General features: G+C 42.8%; 1 protein-coding gene across 1 annotated transcript in view; it reads left to right on the top strand.

The window, feature by feature from the left end:
• LOC107382716 (retinal-specific phospholipid-transporting ATPase ABCA4) overlaps positions 1–18,064 on the top strand; it is a 42,910-nt gene that overhangs the window by 9,204 nt on the left and 15,642 nt on the right. The window contains exons 7-25 of the mRNA XM_054751359.2: positions 1,706–1,795; positions 2,486–2,720; positions 2,996–3,135; positions 6,616–6,732; positions 7,364–7,561; positions 10,536–10,741; positions 10,820–10,996; positions 11,097–11,319; positions 11,804–12,025; positions 12,102–12,306; positions 12,395–12,472; positions 12,542–12,739; positions 12,929–13,106; positions 13,189–13,320; positions 13,420–13,559; positions 13,649–13,786; positions 15,321–15,499; positions 15,675–15,777; positions 16,099–16,304. Coding sequence (XP_054607334.2) covers positions 1,706–1,795; positions 2,486–2,720; positions 2,996–3,135; positions 6,616–6,732; positions 7,364–7,561; positions 10,536–10,741; positions 10,820–10,996; positions 11,097–11,319; positions 11,804–12,025; positions 12,102–12,306; positions 12,395–12,472; positions 12,542–12,739; positions 12,929–13,106; positions 13,189–13,320; positions 13,420–13,559; positions 13,649–13,786; positions 15,321–15,499; positions 15,675–15,777; positions 16,099–16,304 — 3,165 coding nt within the window. The remainder of the gene's footprint in view (positions 1–1,705; positions 1,796–2,485; positions 2,721–2,995; positions 3,136–6,615; positions 6,733–7,363; positions 7,562–10,535; positions 10,742–10,819; positions 10,997–11,096; positions 11,320–11,803; positions 12,026–12,101; positions 12,307–12,394; positions 12,473–12,541; positions 12,740–12,928; positions 13,107–13,188; positions 13,321–13,419; positions 13,560–13,648; positions 13,787–15,320; positions 15,500–15,674; positions 15,778–16,098; positions 16,305–18,064) is intronic.

The raw sequence follows: 18,064 nt of genomic DNA on the forward strand, positions 1-18,064 counted from the left end.
CCACAAGGGTCGGTCCTCGGACCAAAACTGTTCATTTTGTTTATTAACGACTTGGTAAATGTATCTAAGACACTCGGTACCATTCTGTTTGCAGATGATACAACACTGTTTTACTCAGGATCAAATATTGAGGAGGTGGCTAAAGTGATAAATGATGAACTGATTAAAATTAAAAACCGGTTTGATATAAATCGATTGACACTGAATCTTAATAAAACAAATTTCATACTGTTAAATGATAAAAAGAACAGCGATGTGCCACTGGAAATAGATGGGATTGCAATTCAAAAAGTAAAATAAACTAAATTTCTTGGAGTTCTTATTGATGAAGACTTGTCATGGAAATCCCATATTAGTTACATATAAAAGGTAAAATTGCCATATCCTTAGGAGTATTACATAGAGTCAAGTTTTTACTGACTAATGGTTTGTTGGCATCGTACAAGTCACTGATTGTTCCTTACCTGAATTATTGTGTAGAAATCTGGGGAGCAACATGCAAAAACTATACACAACCCTTAATAATTTTACAGTAAAGAGCTCTGAGAATCATCAATTACAGTGGCTGTAGAGATCCATCGAACCCATTGTTTATGAAATATGAATGACTGAAATTTCATGATTTAAAAGACTGGAAAATCATACAAACCACGTATAAAGCCAGTTTAGGTACTCTGCCAACAAACATTCAGGGGATATTTGAAAAGAGAACTAGTAATTACATGCTGAAAGAAACTGATGTGTTTGCAAAACCTAGATTTAGAACTAAAATTAAGGAAAGGAATACATCTGTAAATGGTGTTAAATTATGGAATAACCTTAAAAGGGAAATAAAAAAAAAACTCTGCCATTCTGTCATGATCCTGCCATGCCCTGACCTCCTTGCACCATTATTCATCTCATCAGCCGTCATGCTTCACACCTGGTCCTCTCATCAAGCCCTAGTCAAACCCTGTTTCCACAGCAACCCCAGCCTGCATCTCATCAGCTTCATCCGCTTCACCTGCTCCTGACTCCTCAGCTCATCACACACACCTGCTTCCCCTGCTACTTAAGAACCAGCCATCCAACCATTCAGTGCCAGATTATTGAATTCCCACGCCAGTAAATCTTCCAGCCTTTTTCATCCTGCCTGATCACAACCTCCTGACCTTGTTTCCACGCCTGACCCTTGCCAAGAACTCTGCCTGCCTCCACGACCCTCGCCTGTTCACCGTCTCTGTCTCTAGCCTCGCCCTTAATGGGTGACGCCACGTCTTAGCTCCTGGCTAATAAAGACTTTTAAAGTGCCTTACTGTGTCTTGGTGTCCTCAAGGGTGCTCAAGTTCTGCCCGTTACACATTCAATAGATTCAAAAATGTACCAAATTGAGTGTACTAATTTTATGCAAATGTTAATTAAATCAATGATCATGATCACTCTGGAGTTATGAACAGGAAAAAGTTCAAAATGAATCTATGTGTGTCTGACAAATGGAAATTGTATAGAGGTAGATTATTTCTTCTGGAAAAGGGGGCAGAAATAGATGTTTTTCTTCATTCTGCTCCTTTTCGTTCAAATTAGATTTTTTTTTGTTATGTATATCTTGTTTATATGGTTTTTGTTTTTATTTTGAATGAAATAAATGAATGAAAAAAAGTTAACTTAGTTATGCAACAGTAACACGAGAATAATGTATTTAACCCAAATTTGTGTTTCTCGTTAGCTCCCTCGAGTTCTGGACAATTACTCTGATGGCATCGACATTCACTTCTGGGTCCGAGTTGTCTCTGCTGCTTCAGACAAACTACAAGAGGTAAAGAGACGGTGTGTGTGTGTGTGTGTGTGTGTGTGTGTGTGTGTGTGTGTGTGTGTGTGTGTGTGTGCACGCAGTAGCTTCCATTCAAATGTTCACTGCTTCCTATTTTTAGCTAACAGGAAACAGTTGCGTCCGCTTGCCTGAGTTTTTACACAAACAGACACTAGGGGACAATTTAAAGTGCATGTTTGGAAGGCTAAATCCAGAGTTGGTCTATTTGCCATCAGAATGATGCAGAACTCATTATTGGACGATCCCAAAGCATGTTTTCTTTTTTAGAATAACTTTTGTCAGCGCCACTGCATTTTATCACAGAAAAAACACGCATCTACACTCTTTCCCCACTGTAAGGAGTGCATAAAGGATTTTGTTTTGGAGTGTTCTTGTTTGCACGAGACATTAATTGTCGTTGACATCCTGACATCCTGTTGGTCAGATAGTTATCAGAACTGCAGACATGTTTCTCTTGAAGCGGAAGATGTAAATGAATCAGTCAGCTCTTTTCCCATGAATCAGACAGGAAACATCTATAAATTATTTAGAGTGCAGGTTATCGTCCAAAAATTTAACAACGTATTTCGTCAGATTCATTCAGACTCAAAAAGTGGTTTGGCAGAAAATGACAACACTCTTATTAAACATGAAATCTAAAGACTCATCTTCTTTTCTCTTTTGCTCTCCTCCCAGTTATTCCACAGGAGTAGCTCCAGGGAGCTCCTCCAGGTGATAACTCCTCTCTTCCAGAGGAATCTGTCCTTCAGGGAGATGATGGCTGCTGCCTCCAGCCTGATCTGTGGCTACACAGAGGGAGCGTTCTCCCGGGTCACCTCCTTTAACTGGTATGAGGACAATAACTACAAAGCCTTTCTGGGTATTGGCAGCGGTGGCGCTAGAGGCATCTACATGTACGACAACAGTACCAGTGAGTTGAACCTGAATCTCTTCATTAGGACCATTTATCAGAAGATCACCTAATAAATGATTAAAAGGTTTAGTAGAAGTGACACTGGACACATGCAAACAAATGTATAATTTCAGCTCATAATATGTAAGACGTCCCAAAACTAACACATCATTTGGAATGGTAAAGTTAGGGTTCGGAAAATTAATTATTTTGTTGGAACAGTCCACTTGATTTGCCTCTTCACTATCTTACTTGACCTATTTTGTGATCATATTAATCTTTATTTCTCACAGCTCCTTTCTGTAATGATCTGATGAAAGAAATGGAGTCCAATTCCGCCACCAGGATCGTTTGGAACTCTGTCAAGCCGATGCTGATGGGACGAATTCTCTACGCTCCAGACTCACTAGCCGCCCAGCAGATCATACGAAATGTGAGCTACTAGATACTTACACTGATTGGAAGTCAAATGTAACTTCACTTCCTAACAATGGTTATCAAATCCTGTCCTCAAAGGCCACTGTCCTGCATGTTTTAGTCGTTTCACTGCTTCATCAAATACATCAGGCCTTTAAAAAGCCTCTGTAGAACTTGAAACGCTGAAGAATTGAGAAAACATCTAAAACATGCAGGACATTGGACTGGATTTAATATGCGCTGTACCAAACCTTACAGCAGGCATGTCCAAAGTGTGGCTCAGGGGCCATTTGCAGCACTCAGAGGGATTTTGTGTGGCCCTGGCATTTCTAAAATGATGTATGACTCAAGTTGGTTGTTCATGTAGATCAACACTGCCTTAAATTTTTAAGTTCAGATTTTTACTAAAATGTCTGTTATGGAGCATTTTGAATTTGCCCAAGTCCATATAGTCCAAAATTGATGTAAAAGCTGTTTCAAATGAGCTGTCGCCATCTTGTTCCACTCCATTGCATCATCTCGCCCACAAGACGAATAGAGGACCCTGATTAGCCCACAAAGCAGATAGAGTGCTGTGATTGACCCACTACTGTGGATAAATCACAGCACTTTATCAGTTTGAAACCCCAATAGAGAACTGACATTGGCCCGTTGGAATGCTGCTGGGGGCAGCCCTTTATTTTAAAGAAAGGGTGTATTTGCGTCTTTGACAGAGAATGGTAGACTGCCCCGTTGACTGATTTCTGTACCAATGAATAGGTCACATTGGTGTTGCTCTGACTGGTCCTAGCACTGTCCAATCGCACGTAGAGTAAGTAAGTAAGTAAAACTTTATTTATATAGCACTTTTCACAGATAAAATCACAAAGTGCTTCACAACATACATAAAAAGGCAAAACAGGACAGGAGCACAAGGTCAACTTACATAAAAGCTTGTCTAAATAAAAGTGTCTTCAGCTGCTTTTTAAAAGAATCAACCGAGTCGGCCACACGAAGAAACAAGGGCAGGGCGTTCCAAAGTCTGGGAGCAACAGCTAGGTCCCCTCTAGTTTTAAAACTGGTCTTCGGGACCTTCAGTAGGTTTTGACCCGAGGACCGTAGAGTGCGGCCAGAAGAGTGAGGGATTAAAAGGTCTGATAAATATTGTGGAGCTTCTCCATTAAGAGCTCAAAAAGTCAAAACTAAAATTTTAAAATCAATTCTAAACTTGACTGGTAGCCAATGTAAAGAAGATAAAACCGGTGTTATGTGAGCCCTTCTATTGGTTCCTGTTAAAAGCCTTGCTGCAGCGTTCTGGACCAACTGGAGACGACTGACATCTGATTTGTTAAAAGAAGTAAAGATAGAATTACAATAATCTAAACGAGAAGAAATAAAAGCATGGATAATCATCTCCAAGTCCGATTTTGAAGTAAAAGCTCTCAATTTGGAAATGTTTCGCAAATGATAAAAGCAGTTCTTTCCTAATTGTTTTGAGTTCAAAGACATGGATTGCTCAAAAAGAACACCAAGGTTTCTGAGACTGGTCTGGACTGAGGAGCTCAGGGAACCGAGGTGTTGTTTGATTAAAAACACTTTCTGTTCAGGAGCAATGATCAGTGTTTCGGTCTTGCTTGAGTTCAACTGAAGACAGTTACTGGCTAGCCAGTCCTTAATACGCTCAATGCAATCAAGTAGATCAGCTAGCTTGTTAAACTCTGTGTCCTTGAAAGAGCAGTACAGTTGAATGTCATCCGCATATAAATGGTAAGACACATTAGTAAAGCTTTTGATAATCTCCCCAAGAGGGCAAATATATAAAAGAAACAAAACAGGACCAAGGACCGAGCCCTGGGGAACACCGTGAAGCAATGATGTGAGACAGTTTGAATGACCAATGATAGATTCTGTCCCATGACTGAGCTCTGTCTATGAGTCGTTTATTTACAGAATGGCTTGCCAGGCTAAAAGCAAAACAGAACAACTGAGCAATCTAAGAATCATTTTGAATTATGTTTATGTTTATGTGCTTAGCAGACACTTTTACCCAAAGCGACTTACAATTTTTTTAACCTATAGGGCATGTTGTGAATTAAAAGTAGGACATAAAGCAGAAACAGGTCTCTAGCCACAGAGAAAAAGAAAATTATTTAGATAAACATCTGAAGTCGTTGGTAAAATTAAATGAATAATCTCACACAGATGACCACCCAGAGGTCTTTCTTATCCAGATCTTTGTTTTTCTTTGGAGTAGACTATTGCTGATGCTGTGAACAATGCTTAAAAAATGAAAAAGGGATCAGGTTTCTTCATGTAATGTCCAGCCTTTTGTATCTATGTAGATAAGCGTTTGTCAAATCCTTTTAAGAAGGGAAAGGAGGAGGGCAGCAGTCATGGTTGGGTTGGTCTCAATGAAGGACAGAGGCTGATGGCTGTGGTGGCTCCAATGCAACCCCTCTGGCTCCAAAGTCTTTCCTTAAAGGCCTGTGATCATGCATAGAAAGACGCTCACACCCTCATGTTTGCGACTACCCAACCTTTTAATGACCCCTTTGTTTTCCTGTTCCCTCAGATGGAATCTTAATTGCACTTGGAAAGTATGGGCTAAATCCATTACTTTACAAAAAAGAAAACACGGATCTATAAGCTTTATTGTTATCCTCTCATGTCATGCATCAGAATACTTGAACAAACTGCAAGGGGAGAACCGGTGTCAATGCATGCTATCTTATGTGACTGCTGTTGTGGAATGATGATCCACGAGGATTTATTTAATCAGAGTTGTAAAGTTTAATCATTCCTTTTGTCTGTGTTTTATTGTGTTGTTTAGTCCAAAATCTTTATTAAAAGGAAGTTAACCCTTCAACACCCTACATCTTAGCTCATTTTCACATTAATAAAACCACTTTAAGGAATCCACCAGCTCCCCTCGTCGCTTCTGTTGCCTGCTAGTTTGAACTGTCCTGTGGAACGAGGAAGTTGTCATTTGTGGGAACCTCAGGATTCACTGAATGCATTCAGCCGGTTGTCACCAACGGCCTCCATTGTCACCCCGGCTCTATTGTCCCCATTGTCACCCGAAATCAGACACACACAAGAGGAAGGCGTTTAATTGGGTGTACTCTTGAGTGCTTTCATCCCCCACTGCACATGGCTGAATGCTGGAGCAGCCAGCCTTGGGTACGCGCCACACAAAGCACTGTACACATCCCAGGGTTTGAGCGATAAGCGTGCAGTAAATATTTGACAATTTGGCTCTGAAAGTATTTGTTGCAGGTTATCTGTAAAGGCTCGCGGTAACTCTGTGTGAGAATGAGTGTGTGTTGGTCTTGCAAAGCTTGTTTTGCAGATTTTGATGTGGGAATGGTATGTAGCAGGAGATTAGGAGACACATGACTGTATGTGTGTGTTTGTCTTCTTGTTTGGAATGGGTGTCCGCTCCGTTTTCCTGTAAGCTGGATGAATCTGGAAGAAAAGTTTTGTGTTTCTCACATCCTTGTGTTTGTCTCTGTTTTAGGCCAATGTTACATTTGAGGAGCTGGAGAGGCTGAGGACGATGGGGAAGGCCTGGGAGGAAGTAGCCCCACAAATCTGGGCTTTTTTCCAAGATGGAGTCCAAGTCAAGATGATCCGGGTGGGTCAATAGAAAATTTGACTGAATGAGAAAGTTGTTGGGTCATCTTGCAATATGTACCAATAGTTTGTGAGACTTGAGATGCATATGGTAAAGATGATCCGTCCTGCCATTGCCATGAAGACGACATTTAATGCCCAACAATTGTCCCTGTGAACGAGGCGATAAATCATGTTTGTTCATCCTAAGATTTTTTTCTCATTTTATCTGGTTCTCAATAATTTTTCTTGAAAATTGAGCCTATCTTATATCTTCTCTCTAAAGATACCCCTCCATCTGTAACACTGTCCTATGCTGCCTTAATATAACCCTTTTTGTCATCATCATATTACGAGCACAAGTTGTTTGTGTGTTGCTCTAATGGCCCCATCAGTTATTCTTCACTAAACAAATGAGACATTGTTAATTCTAGTTTCTACTTGACTTCCTGTCTTATATAGCTCGTGCAGTATTGTAATATACAACAACTCTTTGACAACTTGATTATTATTATAATTATTCTGAGCTACTACAGCAATCAATTTCCCTCTGGGATTAATAAAGAATTTTTGAATTTAACTGAATATTTATCATAAGGTTTAACAACAAAAGAGCTAAACGATCATCACAAGCTTACTTCCTTTTATTTCAGGACACTATCCGCAATCCATCTGTGATGGATTTCATTGACAGGAGTCTGGAAGAGGCGCCGTTCTCCTCCAAACACATTCTCAACTTCCTGCACGGCGGCATGCCGGAGGAGCGTCAGGACGACATGCCTGATTTTGACTGGCGAGACGTCTTCAGTCTCGCTGACCGGATCATTCGAATGCTCAATCAATATGGGCGTGTGAGTAGCTTTTACTCAAAGATGGCTGATATTACTCTCAAAACGCTGTGTATTAAAAAAATCATGAATTTAGAAAATTATTTAAAAGTATTATTCAGCATTTGAAAGGCAGACTGTAATCATCGGTAACATCCCCCTGGTGGATCATCAGAGCTCCTAAACACAGTCTGTAACCAAAAGTTCCTTAGAGGGACTGTTACTCATTCTTCCTACAACATACTTCCTGCTCTTTGACATTGTTGTTCTTCCGTGCATGCTCTGCTCTTCCAAGGTCATTCCACTAATATTCTGGTTTAATACACCTCTTTTAAGAAAGTATTGTGTCATTTAAAGTATTTAAGGTCATTAAACCATTGTATCTTCAACACCACTAGTGTACACCACTAACATAGATAAGGTCTTGGAGCTCTGCGTAGCTCCAGTTTATCATCTCAGCTGATTCTGTTTACAAAAGTGAAGCTTGCAGCACGTTTTACTTTCATTTTCAACATAGTTGCCGGCTGGAGCCACATGATTATGACACGTCCCTCTGTTGCACCAAGGCGTAATCTGCATTCACTAGTCTGGCGGTTGTGGCAATATTACCACTAAGTGGCACAAAAGCGCATTTATTAGACACACTGTAGTGGCAGTGCCACGCAAATTTGCCGGTATTACGTCGATGTGTTCCCCCCTTGAGATCTGTTTCTTTTGCACCCAGCTGCAAGTTTGAGCCATCCACTCGCAAAAAATGTGTGTCGTGTATCCTAACCCTTACCCCAACCCCTACCCTAACCATAACCCTGAAACAAACATAAAAATTGTGCTACACACAATATTTTCAAAAATGATATTACGCAAACCTAATTTTTTGGTGCCAGGGTGGTTACGTTTTGGGTAAGGGTTAGGGTGAGGTTATATTTTGTGATTGGGTCGTTTCCACTTGCAGCTGGGTGAGAAAGAAACCGATCTCGAGGGGGGGAACAGATATCGACATAACACCGGCGTCGACAGTTATGAGCGTGTGCGTGTGGAAAGTGATGTGTTTCTTTTTATTTTTTGCACTGCAGCAAAGACTTTGATTTGGTATTCTAGCAAATCTCTGAACAATGTCTTAATCTTCTGGTTTCTGTTCCTGTAAACCCATGCTTGCTACCATTTATGGTGACATTAGAAAAAACTATAAATGAGACATTAACAAGCAAATAATGGTCATACATTTTTTTACTGAGTTTAAACTTCTACTTTAATCTAAATTGTTTTAAACTCTCAAAACACACTTGAAGTACCTGCTCCACCAAACTGCGTCCAAATTCTGCGTCTGCCTACTCTGAAGGATGTAGATCATGAATGTGTGCGCAGCCCATGTCTTTAGTTATTCCTCCTCATGCTAAAAGTTCCACCTTAACAAAGGTGTTGACCAGGTGCTGGAACGGTTACTTTCCAAAAGCGGGGCTCCGAATTTCCAGATGAATACAAAGTGTCAGGGTCATTATTTTAAACGGCTTACCTTTTCACGTTTAAGACATTAACAATCAAACGTGCACTGTTTTGCCACTTTATTTCTCTTGACATGTGAAGTTCTAGGACAGGCTCATTCATGAAATAATCCAATTAGGCACAGGCCTTTTTGAGTTCAACGCCCTGGTGGGCCAAACACTGCACACCAAGGACATTGGCTTGGTAATCTGCCCTGTCCAGGTCCAGGTGGGCATTAGCCAGAATTACAAAGCAGTTTTCTGTCTATTTTGTTTATTGGTGATGGAGTGGAGATTAAAAACAAACCAAGAAGAATGCGTATCATTTTTTTGGAGTGTTTTTATGTCATTCATAGAGGTCAATGCATTTAAAACAACAGTAGAACTGCCTCTTTCCCTACAGAGGCTGAGAAACGTGTTGGGGCAGCATGGGGTGTACCTCGGCACTAGGACGGGTAAATGGCTGGTGCACTTTTTTTTTGCCCAAGTTGAAGCTTACAGCACTTGAGTTTGACAGGGAAGGTGGGAACGACTGGGGACAATTAGATACAGCTGTCAGTCCATCTACTATCCTTTATAAAGAGACAACAAAGACAACAAAGTGTGATGGCTGGCTGGCTCATGTTGGTGTTACGTATGCATACCACCCAGTAGGGGTGTCAGCGCACATAGGTGAAAGCTTCAGCCAACAGAAGGATGCGCTTGTCTTTTAGACGACAATCATTTATTGGGCACGTTAAGCATGAAATTGTCAAAGCGAATCGAGGCTTTTGTTTTTGTCACACAACCGTGTTTGCAAAGCAAATTGTGTTTGTGTGTGTTTTGGGTTTGGGAGGGTGTCTGTGCCCCTTGTGGTAAATGGCTGTTTTGGACTGATTTCTTTTGGATCACAGCCCTCCTTATTTGCATGAGCTTTTGGTGAATGGCTTTATCAGACACGCTTTTCAGAAAACAGACAAACACTTCTGCAAATGAATGAGGGTCTGAGTCTTGGGCCATGGTATTTCTGGGCTTTTCTCAGCTTGTCAGTCAGTCCAGTGTTTTTATCCAGGCTAAAATATCCCGGGAACAGTTACACGCTTTGTGGAGTTACTGTGATATTCATTTCTGACAGTCTGCTTGTTTCACCGACAGAGTTTTAAAAAATAACGTAAAAGCTTGAATTGCTCCACAAGATGAATGAGCAGAAACAGACATTCCAGAATAAAACTTCTAAAGAAAACCTTGTTTTACTCAGGTGCTCACAATGAAATAACCACTTAGAAATACCACACAAATGTCACTGAATTTTTCATTTTGCACACAAATCAAAAGTTCATAAGGACCAGACAGTAATGCACAAACGAATTACAACTACATTTAGCTCCTCATAGCAGTAATAAAACAGTTTGCATGGGGTTTCACTACAATGATTTAATTCTAAATATCTAAAAGTTTACGCATATATCAAGTAATAATGCTGAAAATAACATTCTGTCAAACTTTTTTCTCTCCCTTGTGAATCTTCCATCTCCCAGTGTTTGATTCTTGATAAATTCATAGCTCTCCCTGATGAAGATGCAGTTACTCAGCGAGCTTTGGACCTGTTGGAGGAAGGCAAGTTCTGGGCAGGCCTCGTCTTTGTGAACATGCACTCTTGGAGCACCAGCGTCCCGCCTCATGTTAAATTTAAGATCCGTATGGACATTGATACAGTAGAGCGCACCAATAAAGTCAAAGACAGGTTAGACTTAAGCTCCTGAGGTAATAATGTGTTCATTAGAACAATGAAAGATGTTTACTCTATGTGTGTGACTCATAGGTACTGGGACCCAGGCCCCAGAGCAGATCCTTTGGATGACCTCCGCTACATCTGGGGTGGTTTTGCTTATCTTCAGGACATCATTGAACATGGGATCATCAGCACTCAGACAGGAAAGGAGTGGCCTGTAGGTGTTTACCTGCAGCAGATGCCCTATCCCTGTTATGTAGATGATCTGTAAGTGGGACCTGGGAACAAGTTTTTGCAGAACCCGCTGAGGCCAAAACACTTCTGGTTCCATGAGACAATAATGTGTCTTCCTCCACAATTTCTTTAGCTTCATGCTGATGCTGAATCGCTGTTTCCCCATCTTCATGGTCCTGGCCTGGGTCTACTCTGTGTCCATGATAGTGAAGAGCATCGTTCTGGAGAAAGAGCTTCGTTTGAAGGAGACCTTGAAGACCACGGGGGTCACCAACAGCGTCCTATGGTCCGCCTGGTTTATCGACAGCTTTTTCATGATGGGCATCAGCACAGCTCTTCTTACAGCCATCATCATGGTGAGGAAGTCACAAAAAAGCATGTCATTGCCTCTAGGTTTGGGCAGGTAAAAGTTGGCACATGATCCATTACAGGATGTGTTAGAGACACATGCTCATTGTCTCTGTCTCTGTTCAAACTACACCCTCTAGAGAGCCTGTAAATGTCAGAAAATAATCTATTTAGCTGTCAATTATTACACATTTTCCCTGAAAAACTGAGCTGATATTAATAGCTCACTTAGTGGATACTTTTCCTTATAAATCATTAATGAAATAACTTTGGAAACCATGAGATCATGAGAATTCTGTCAGCGTCCTGCAGGATTTGGAACAGGCTGGTCAGTGATTAACAGAGCAGCACCTCAGACTTATGCATCACAGCAAGGTGGGCTGATGCGACCTCTGCTGGAAGCAACCTGTAAAACAACAGTTCATCCAAACCAAATGATGCAAACATGGTTGTTTATTTTCACAAATGCTAAGTGATTGTTCTTATCTCTAGGGAGGCAGGGTTCTGAACTACAGCAACCCTTTCATCCTCTTCCTCTTCCTTCTCACCTTCACCATGGCTACCATCATGCAGTGCTTCCTCCTCAGCGTCTTCTTCAATCAGGCTAACCTGGCAGCAGCCTGCTGTGGCATCATTTACTTCACGCTCTACCTGCCACACATCTTCTGCTTTGCCTGGCAGGAACACATCACCAAAGACATGAAGATCATGGTGGTGGGTGTCTTTATTATTAAAAGACTACAGAGGGGTGAATGACTGGTACTAGTGACGGTGCCACATCTTCTCTTAGAGTCTACTATCCCAAGTGGCTTTTGGCTTTGGTGCAGAATATTTATCACGATATGAGGAGCAGGGTATGGGTCTGCAGTGGGACAACATCCAGACTAGTCCCCTGAAGGGAGATGAGTTCTCCTTCCTCACGTCGATCTGCATGATGGGTCTGGACACGGTGCTCTATGCTGTCCTGGCCTGGTACTTGGACAACCTCTTCCCAGGTCGGTGTGTCAGAAAAACAAATGGTTCCATGAAAACACAACAGTGAAGACCTTCTAATGTGTTAGATTTGATTTCGTGTCATTCCAGGACAGTATGGCATTGGTCGTCCATTCTACTTTCCCTTCCTGCCCTGCTATTGGCTGAATAGTATTACTCCAACTGAAGGTACTCTTCTTTTTTTAAAGCCAGTAATAAAACTAAAGATCTCTGCTGATTCATGCTCTGTTCTCAAAGGAAATGCCAAGATGAATAAAAATGGCTTTGATAACCTGTCAAAAAAGGCGCAAGGAGAGCTGCCGAAAAAAGTCCAAGAGGAAAACACGGAGGAGGTCCACGACAAAACCGAGGAGGCGACCCCCTCGTGTGAACACCACGAGCGTGAGATGCTCCAAAAGGAGAACCAGACTGAGCAAGAGGAACAGCAGAAGGACGGTATGAGGGTTGTGCCTCATTGTTTGTATTTTGTTACACATCTTTGAGCTGGATTGTGATTCTTTCTTATCTGAGACAAAATGCAGAAACTCAGTGTCCCTGTTTGTGTTTGTACTTCCTGGACTTTGTGAATGCAGACTGCTTAGCTCTCCTGATTGGGTCTTGGCATTCTTTTAAATCATCTTACAGAGCAGTTATTCTTTGAGGCTGAGCCAGCTGATCTGGTGAAGGGAGTTTGTGTCAAAAACCTGGTGAAAGTGTTTGGCAGTTCTTCCACACCGGCTGTAGATAACCTCACCATCAACTTCTATGAGAGCCAGATTACTGCCTTCCTGGGCCACAACGGAGCAGGAAAGACCACCACCATGTAGGTTAGGTGCATGCCTCATTGTAAGTGGACACACACACACATTGAATGTGTGTAAACATTGATGTTCTCTTTTCTCCAGGTCAATTTTGACAGGAATGTTTCCTCCCACCTCAGGGACAGCCACCATTTATGACAAAGACATCCGCACGGACATGGACAGCGTCCGCATGTCTCTGGGAATGTGTCCTCAGCACAACATCCTTTTTCACCAGTTTGTAACGCCTCTCACTTCTAATTAACGTTATGTATATATTTATATCAAAAATGCTCGTCAGCCTTTATTGGTGAGAACTGCTGGTTTATTTCTCAGTATGACCGTGGCAGAGCATATTCTCTTCTACTCGCTGCTGAAAGGCAGTCCAATAGCCGAGGCTGAGGAGGAGGTAGAGAACATGCTGCAGGATCTGGGCCTGCCCCACAAGAGGGCTGAGCTGATCCAGAATCTTTCAGGTCAGTTAGAACATAAATGCACGCACAGATGTAGCACATCTTAACCACGCTTATTTACATCCCATTGATACATTGTGGTGTTCATACAGGGGGCATGCAGAGAAAGTTATCAGTTGCTCTGGCTTTTGTTGGTGGTGCCAAAGTAGTGATCCTTGATGAGCCGACCTCTGGAGTGGACCCTTACTCCAGACGCTCCATTTGGGACCTACTGCTCAAATACCGTGCAGGTAACGCTGACCGCCAGGGCCCTGCAGAAATCCTTTAAATGTTTGTTTATTTAAACAACGAGTGTGAAAGTCATTTGAGGAATTCTGTTACGGTAAAATATTCAAAACCTTGTGTGACACTGGACCCTGTGTGTGTGTGTGTGTTTGTGTGTGTGTGTGTGTGTGTGTGTGTGTGTGTGTGTGTGTGTGTGTGTGTGTGTGTGTGTGTGTGTGTGTGTGTGTTAGCAAAAAGTCATGAACCACTTCTCCGGGGTTGCGGAGGCAGCAGCCTAAGCAGGGAGGCCCAGGCTTCCCTCTCCCCAGCCACTTGGGCCAGTCAGATTGATTCCAGATTACCAACACAGCTTATCAACATAAGCAAACTGGAAAATAACTATAAACCTGTCAGTTTTACACATACTGAGCAATGATTTGGTGCAAAAGTAGCCAAGGGTCATCCCTGACACATACTCAATGGCTTTTAGATTTTTTTTCATTGTGTTAATCGTCCTCAACTGGAGTCAACCATGTCTTTCTGCAAAAGCTGACATTACATTTTCAGAATATAATCCCTGCTTTAGGAGTTAACTTGATTCAAGGAAACTGGGATTTAACTCCATCAGTTTTATAGACCAATTCAAAATTGCTTTGAAAGCTTTGAAACCTTAACAAAGACAAAACATAGCTACTATTCAACCAGTTTACAGATACTGAGCTAACATTTGATTTGATTGCGGCTGAAAGTTTTGACTGCACTCTAAGGTCTAACTGGTTTAGGACTTTAGGAATTGCATGATCTGATCTTTCTAGATCTGACCAAAAAATAACTATAACTTTGTTTCCCGGCTCCTTATTTCAAATTTCTGCAATATAGGTGAAATTTATCCCTTCAAGAAATGCCTAGCATTATTAATAGATCACAAAGATTTGTTTCCTGCTCATATAATCATTTTCAACAGGCGGACTGGTGCTGCGTCTGCAGTGATGCCAGCGTTGTACTGGTCTGTTGTGGTGAAGAGGGAGCTGAGGCAGAAGGCGACGCTCTCGATTTAGCGGTCGATCTACGTTCCAACCCTCCCCTTTGGTCACGAGCTTTGGGTAGTGACCGAAATAATGAGATCCTGGATACAAGCGGCCGAAATGAGTTCTCTCTGCAGGGAGTCTGTGCTCTCCCTTAGAGATAGAGTGAGAAACTCGGTCATCCAGGTGGGGCTCGGAGGAGATCCGCTGCGCCTCCAAAACGAGAGGAGCCACTTGAGGTGGCTCGGGCATCTGAATAGGATTCCTCATGGACGCCTCCCTGGTGAGGTTTTCCAGGCACGTTCAACCGGGAGAAGACCTAAAGGCAGACCCAGGACACGCTGGAGAGACTATGTTTCTCAGCTGGCCAGGAAATGCCTTGGGATCATCCTGGAGGAGATGGTCCAAGTGGCTGGGGAGAGGGAAGTCTGGGCCTCCCTGCTTGGGCTGCTGCCCCCGCGACCTGGCCCCGGATAAGTGGCCAAAAGTGGACGGATGGATGGATGGATAATCCCTTTTGATGCTGGTTTTGCAGGACGCACAGTGATCATGTCCACACACCACATGGATGAGGCTGACCTGCTGAGTGACCGGGTCGCCATCATCTCCCAGGGTCGCCTTTACTGCTGTGGGTCTCCCATCTTCCTGAAGAACTGTTTTGGAGCTGGAATCTATCTCACTCTTGTCCGCCGAATGAAACACGACACACTGAAGGTAGGGACGTATAAAAACGAAACACTGTGCAGATCCTTTGCATTTAGAGAGTCTCTGCTCTCTTTAATAGAATACAAGCACAGTTACGGGCCAAATTCACATTGAATTGACTTTTAACATGACTGGTTTCATATTTACGTTCACATTTTAAGCCTGCTGTCATTTTCTTCTACAGGCCAGCTGTGATTGCACACAGGATTGCTCCTGCAAATGTTCAAAGTGTTCTAAAGTCAAAACCACCAAAGAAGAAAATCCAGCCTCAGATAGACAACTGGACGGTAAGATCACTATTGATGCTGTTAGCCTTTGTGTTCTATGCAAAATTGTTGTTAGTCTCCCTGAACCTGTTTTTAGTCTCTTCACGTTCAGCACCATGAATACAATTGGATACAGTTTCCTTTGGATTGTAGTTAATCTACTCATTATTGACACACCTAGAAACACCTTTGATCTTTGTGTTCAAGGAGGTATTGTGACCAAAGCAAAAGTGATGCAGTTTTATTTTATTTATTGTTCTCGTGAAATGCACGTAAGCTTCAGAACAGTAGCACATATGCATGGAATGATGTTTAAATTCTCCTTCCTTCATCCTTCTCTAGGTAATGTGGAAAGCATCACAGCCTTGGTCCGTCATCATGTGCCACAGGCTCGTCTCGTCAAGGCCATTGGACAGGAGCTCACATTTCTGCTGCCGAACCAAAACTTCCAGCCCAGAGCCTACGCCGGCCTCTTCAGGGAACTGGAGGAAACCCTGGTGGACATCGGCCTCAGCAGCTTCGGTGTGTCAGACACTTCACTGGAGGAGGTGTGGAAACAGTAAAAAAATGAAATTGGATTATAGTGCTTAACTGTAATTTGGTGTGTCAGACACAAAATGGGAGGAGTGGGAACAATTCTAATGAAAAAGGATTCATGTAATGACCCTTAATTACATTTGAAAACCAGATTCTCAGGATTTGGACAGCCAGCTGTTTGTTGGTTACGGATTTCTTCAAAACCGTTCATGTCATAGATTTAGATTCATCAGGGTGTTGGAAACTTTTCTCCAAGGGTTCATTCATAATGACATGATAGCCTTACACCATTGCTGCAGATTTGTTGGCTTTAAACCCATGACGTTCATTTGAGAGGTGCGTTAGAGATAATTGGAGTTTTTAGACATGGCGCAGCATCCTGCTGGAAGTAGCATCAGAAGATGGGTCCATGTGGTCATAAAGGGACAGACACGACCAGTAACAGGAACCAGGCTCTGTTCTAAGAACGTATTCTTCAATCCATTACACCAGCAGCAGCCTGAAGCGTTGCTACGAGGAAGGATGGAGCTATGATGCTTCATGTTGGTGACACCAAAAGACTCATCAGACCAGGAAAGGTTTTTCCAATCTCCTCTGGTGAATTGTAGCCTCAGTTTCCTGTTCTTAGCTGACAGGAGAGACACCGGGTGCGTTCTTCTGCTGCTGGAGTTCATCTGAAGCAGTGATGCTGGTTGGATTCAGTGCTGATCTGAGCTGCTGATGTCTTCAACAGGTCATTTCTGTCTACACAAGATTTGCTCACAGGAAAATTTCTCTCATTTTTTTTACTTTTCACCACAAACCATAGAGATGGTTGTGGGTTCAAATCCCAGCAGATCAGCAATTCTAAAATACTCTTTGACCTGTCCGGCACAAACAAACATGTTAGTTTCAGTCGTTCTAAATCTCCTCACTTCTCAGTACTGATGCTCAGTTTCAGCAAGTCTCCTTCACCTAGAGGCCTAACTGAGCTGCGACCCTATTTGGTGTTAATTAGCAGTACCTAATAAAGTGGACACTGAGTGTACATGAAGACCCTGAATGAAGGTGCAGAACTTACAATCTGAAACAAGTACTTAATGCATTACATCAGTGTGGACATGGTCTTGAGTCGAAAAAGGGTGGAATGCCTTCTCCGGGTCAGGGACGAGGTCCCGCCTCAAGTGGAGGAGTTTAAGTATCTCAGGGTCTTGTTCACGAGTGAGAGAAAGATGGAGCGTGAGATCAACAGGCGGATTGATGCTGCATCTGCAGCGATGCGGGCGTTGTACCCGTCTGTGGTGGTGAAGAGAGAGCTGAGCCAGAAGACAAAGCTCTCGATTTACCGGTCGATCTACGTTTCCACCCTCACCTATGGTCACGAGCTTTGGGTAGTGACTGAAAGAACGAGATTGCGGATGCAAGCGGCCAAAATGAGTTTTCTCCACAGAGTGGCTGAGCTCTCCCTTAGAGACAAGGTGAAAAGCTCAGTCATCCAGGAGGGGTTTGGAGTCAGTTTTAGGTGGCTCGGGCATCTGGTCAGGATGCCTCCTGGACGCCTCCCTGGTGAGGTTTTCCGGGCACTTCCAACCGGTTGGAGTCCTAAAGGTAGACCCAGGACACGCTGGAGGCACTATGTCTCTCACTTGGCCAGGGAAGACCTTGGGATTCCCCCGGAGGAGCTGGCCCAAGTGGCTGGGGAGTCTGGGTCTCTCGACTTAGGCTGCTGCCCCCGTGGCCTGACTCCGAACAGACGGATGAAAATGGATGGACAAAAGACTATTCATGTATC

This window comes from Nothobranchius furzeri, chromosome 7 (genome assembly GCF_043380555.1).
Source record: "Nothobranchius furzeri strain GRZ-AD chromosome 7, NfurGRZ-RIMD1, whole genome shotgun sequence".
Classification (NCBI taxonomy): Eukaryota; Metazoa; Chordata; class Actinopteri; order Cyprinodontiformes; family Nothobranchiidae; genus Nothobranchius; species Nothobranchius furzeri.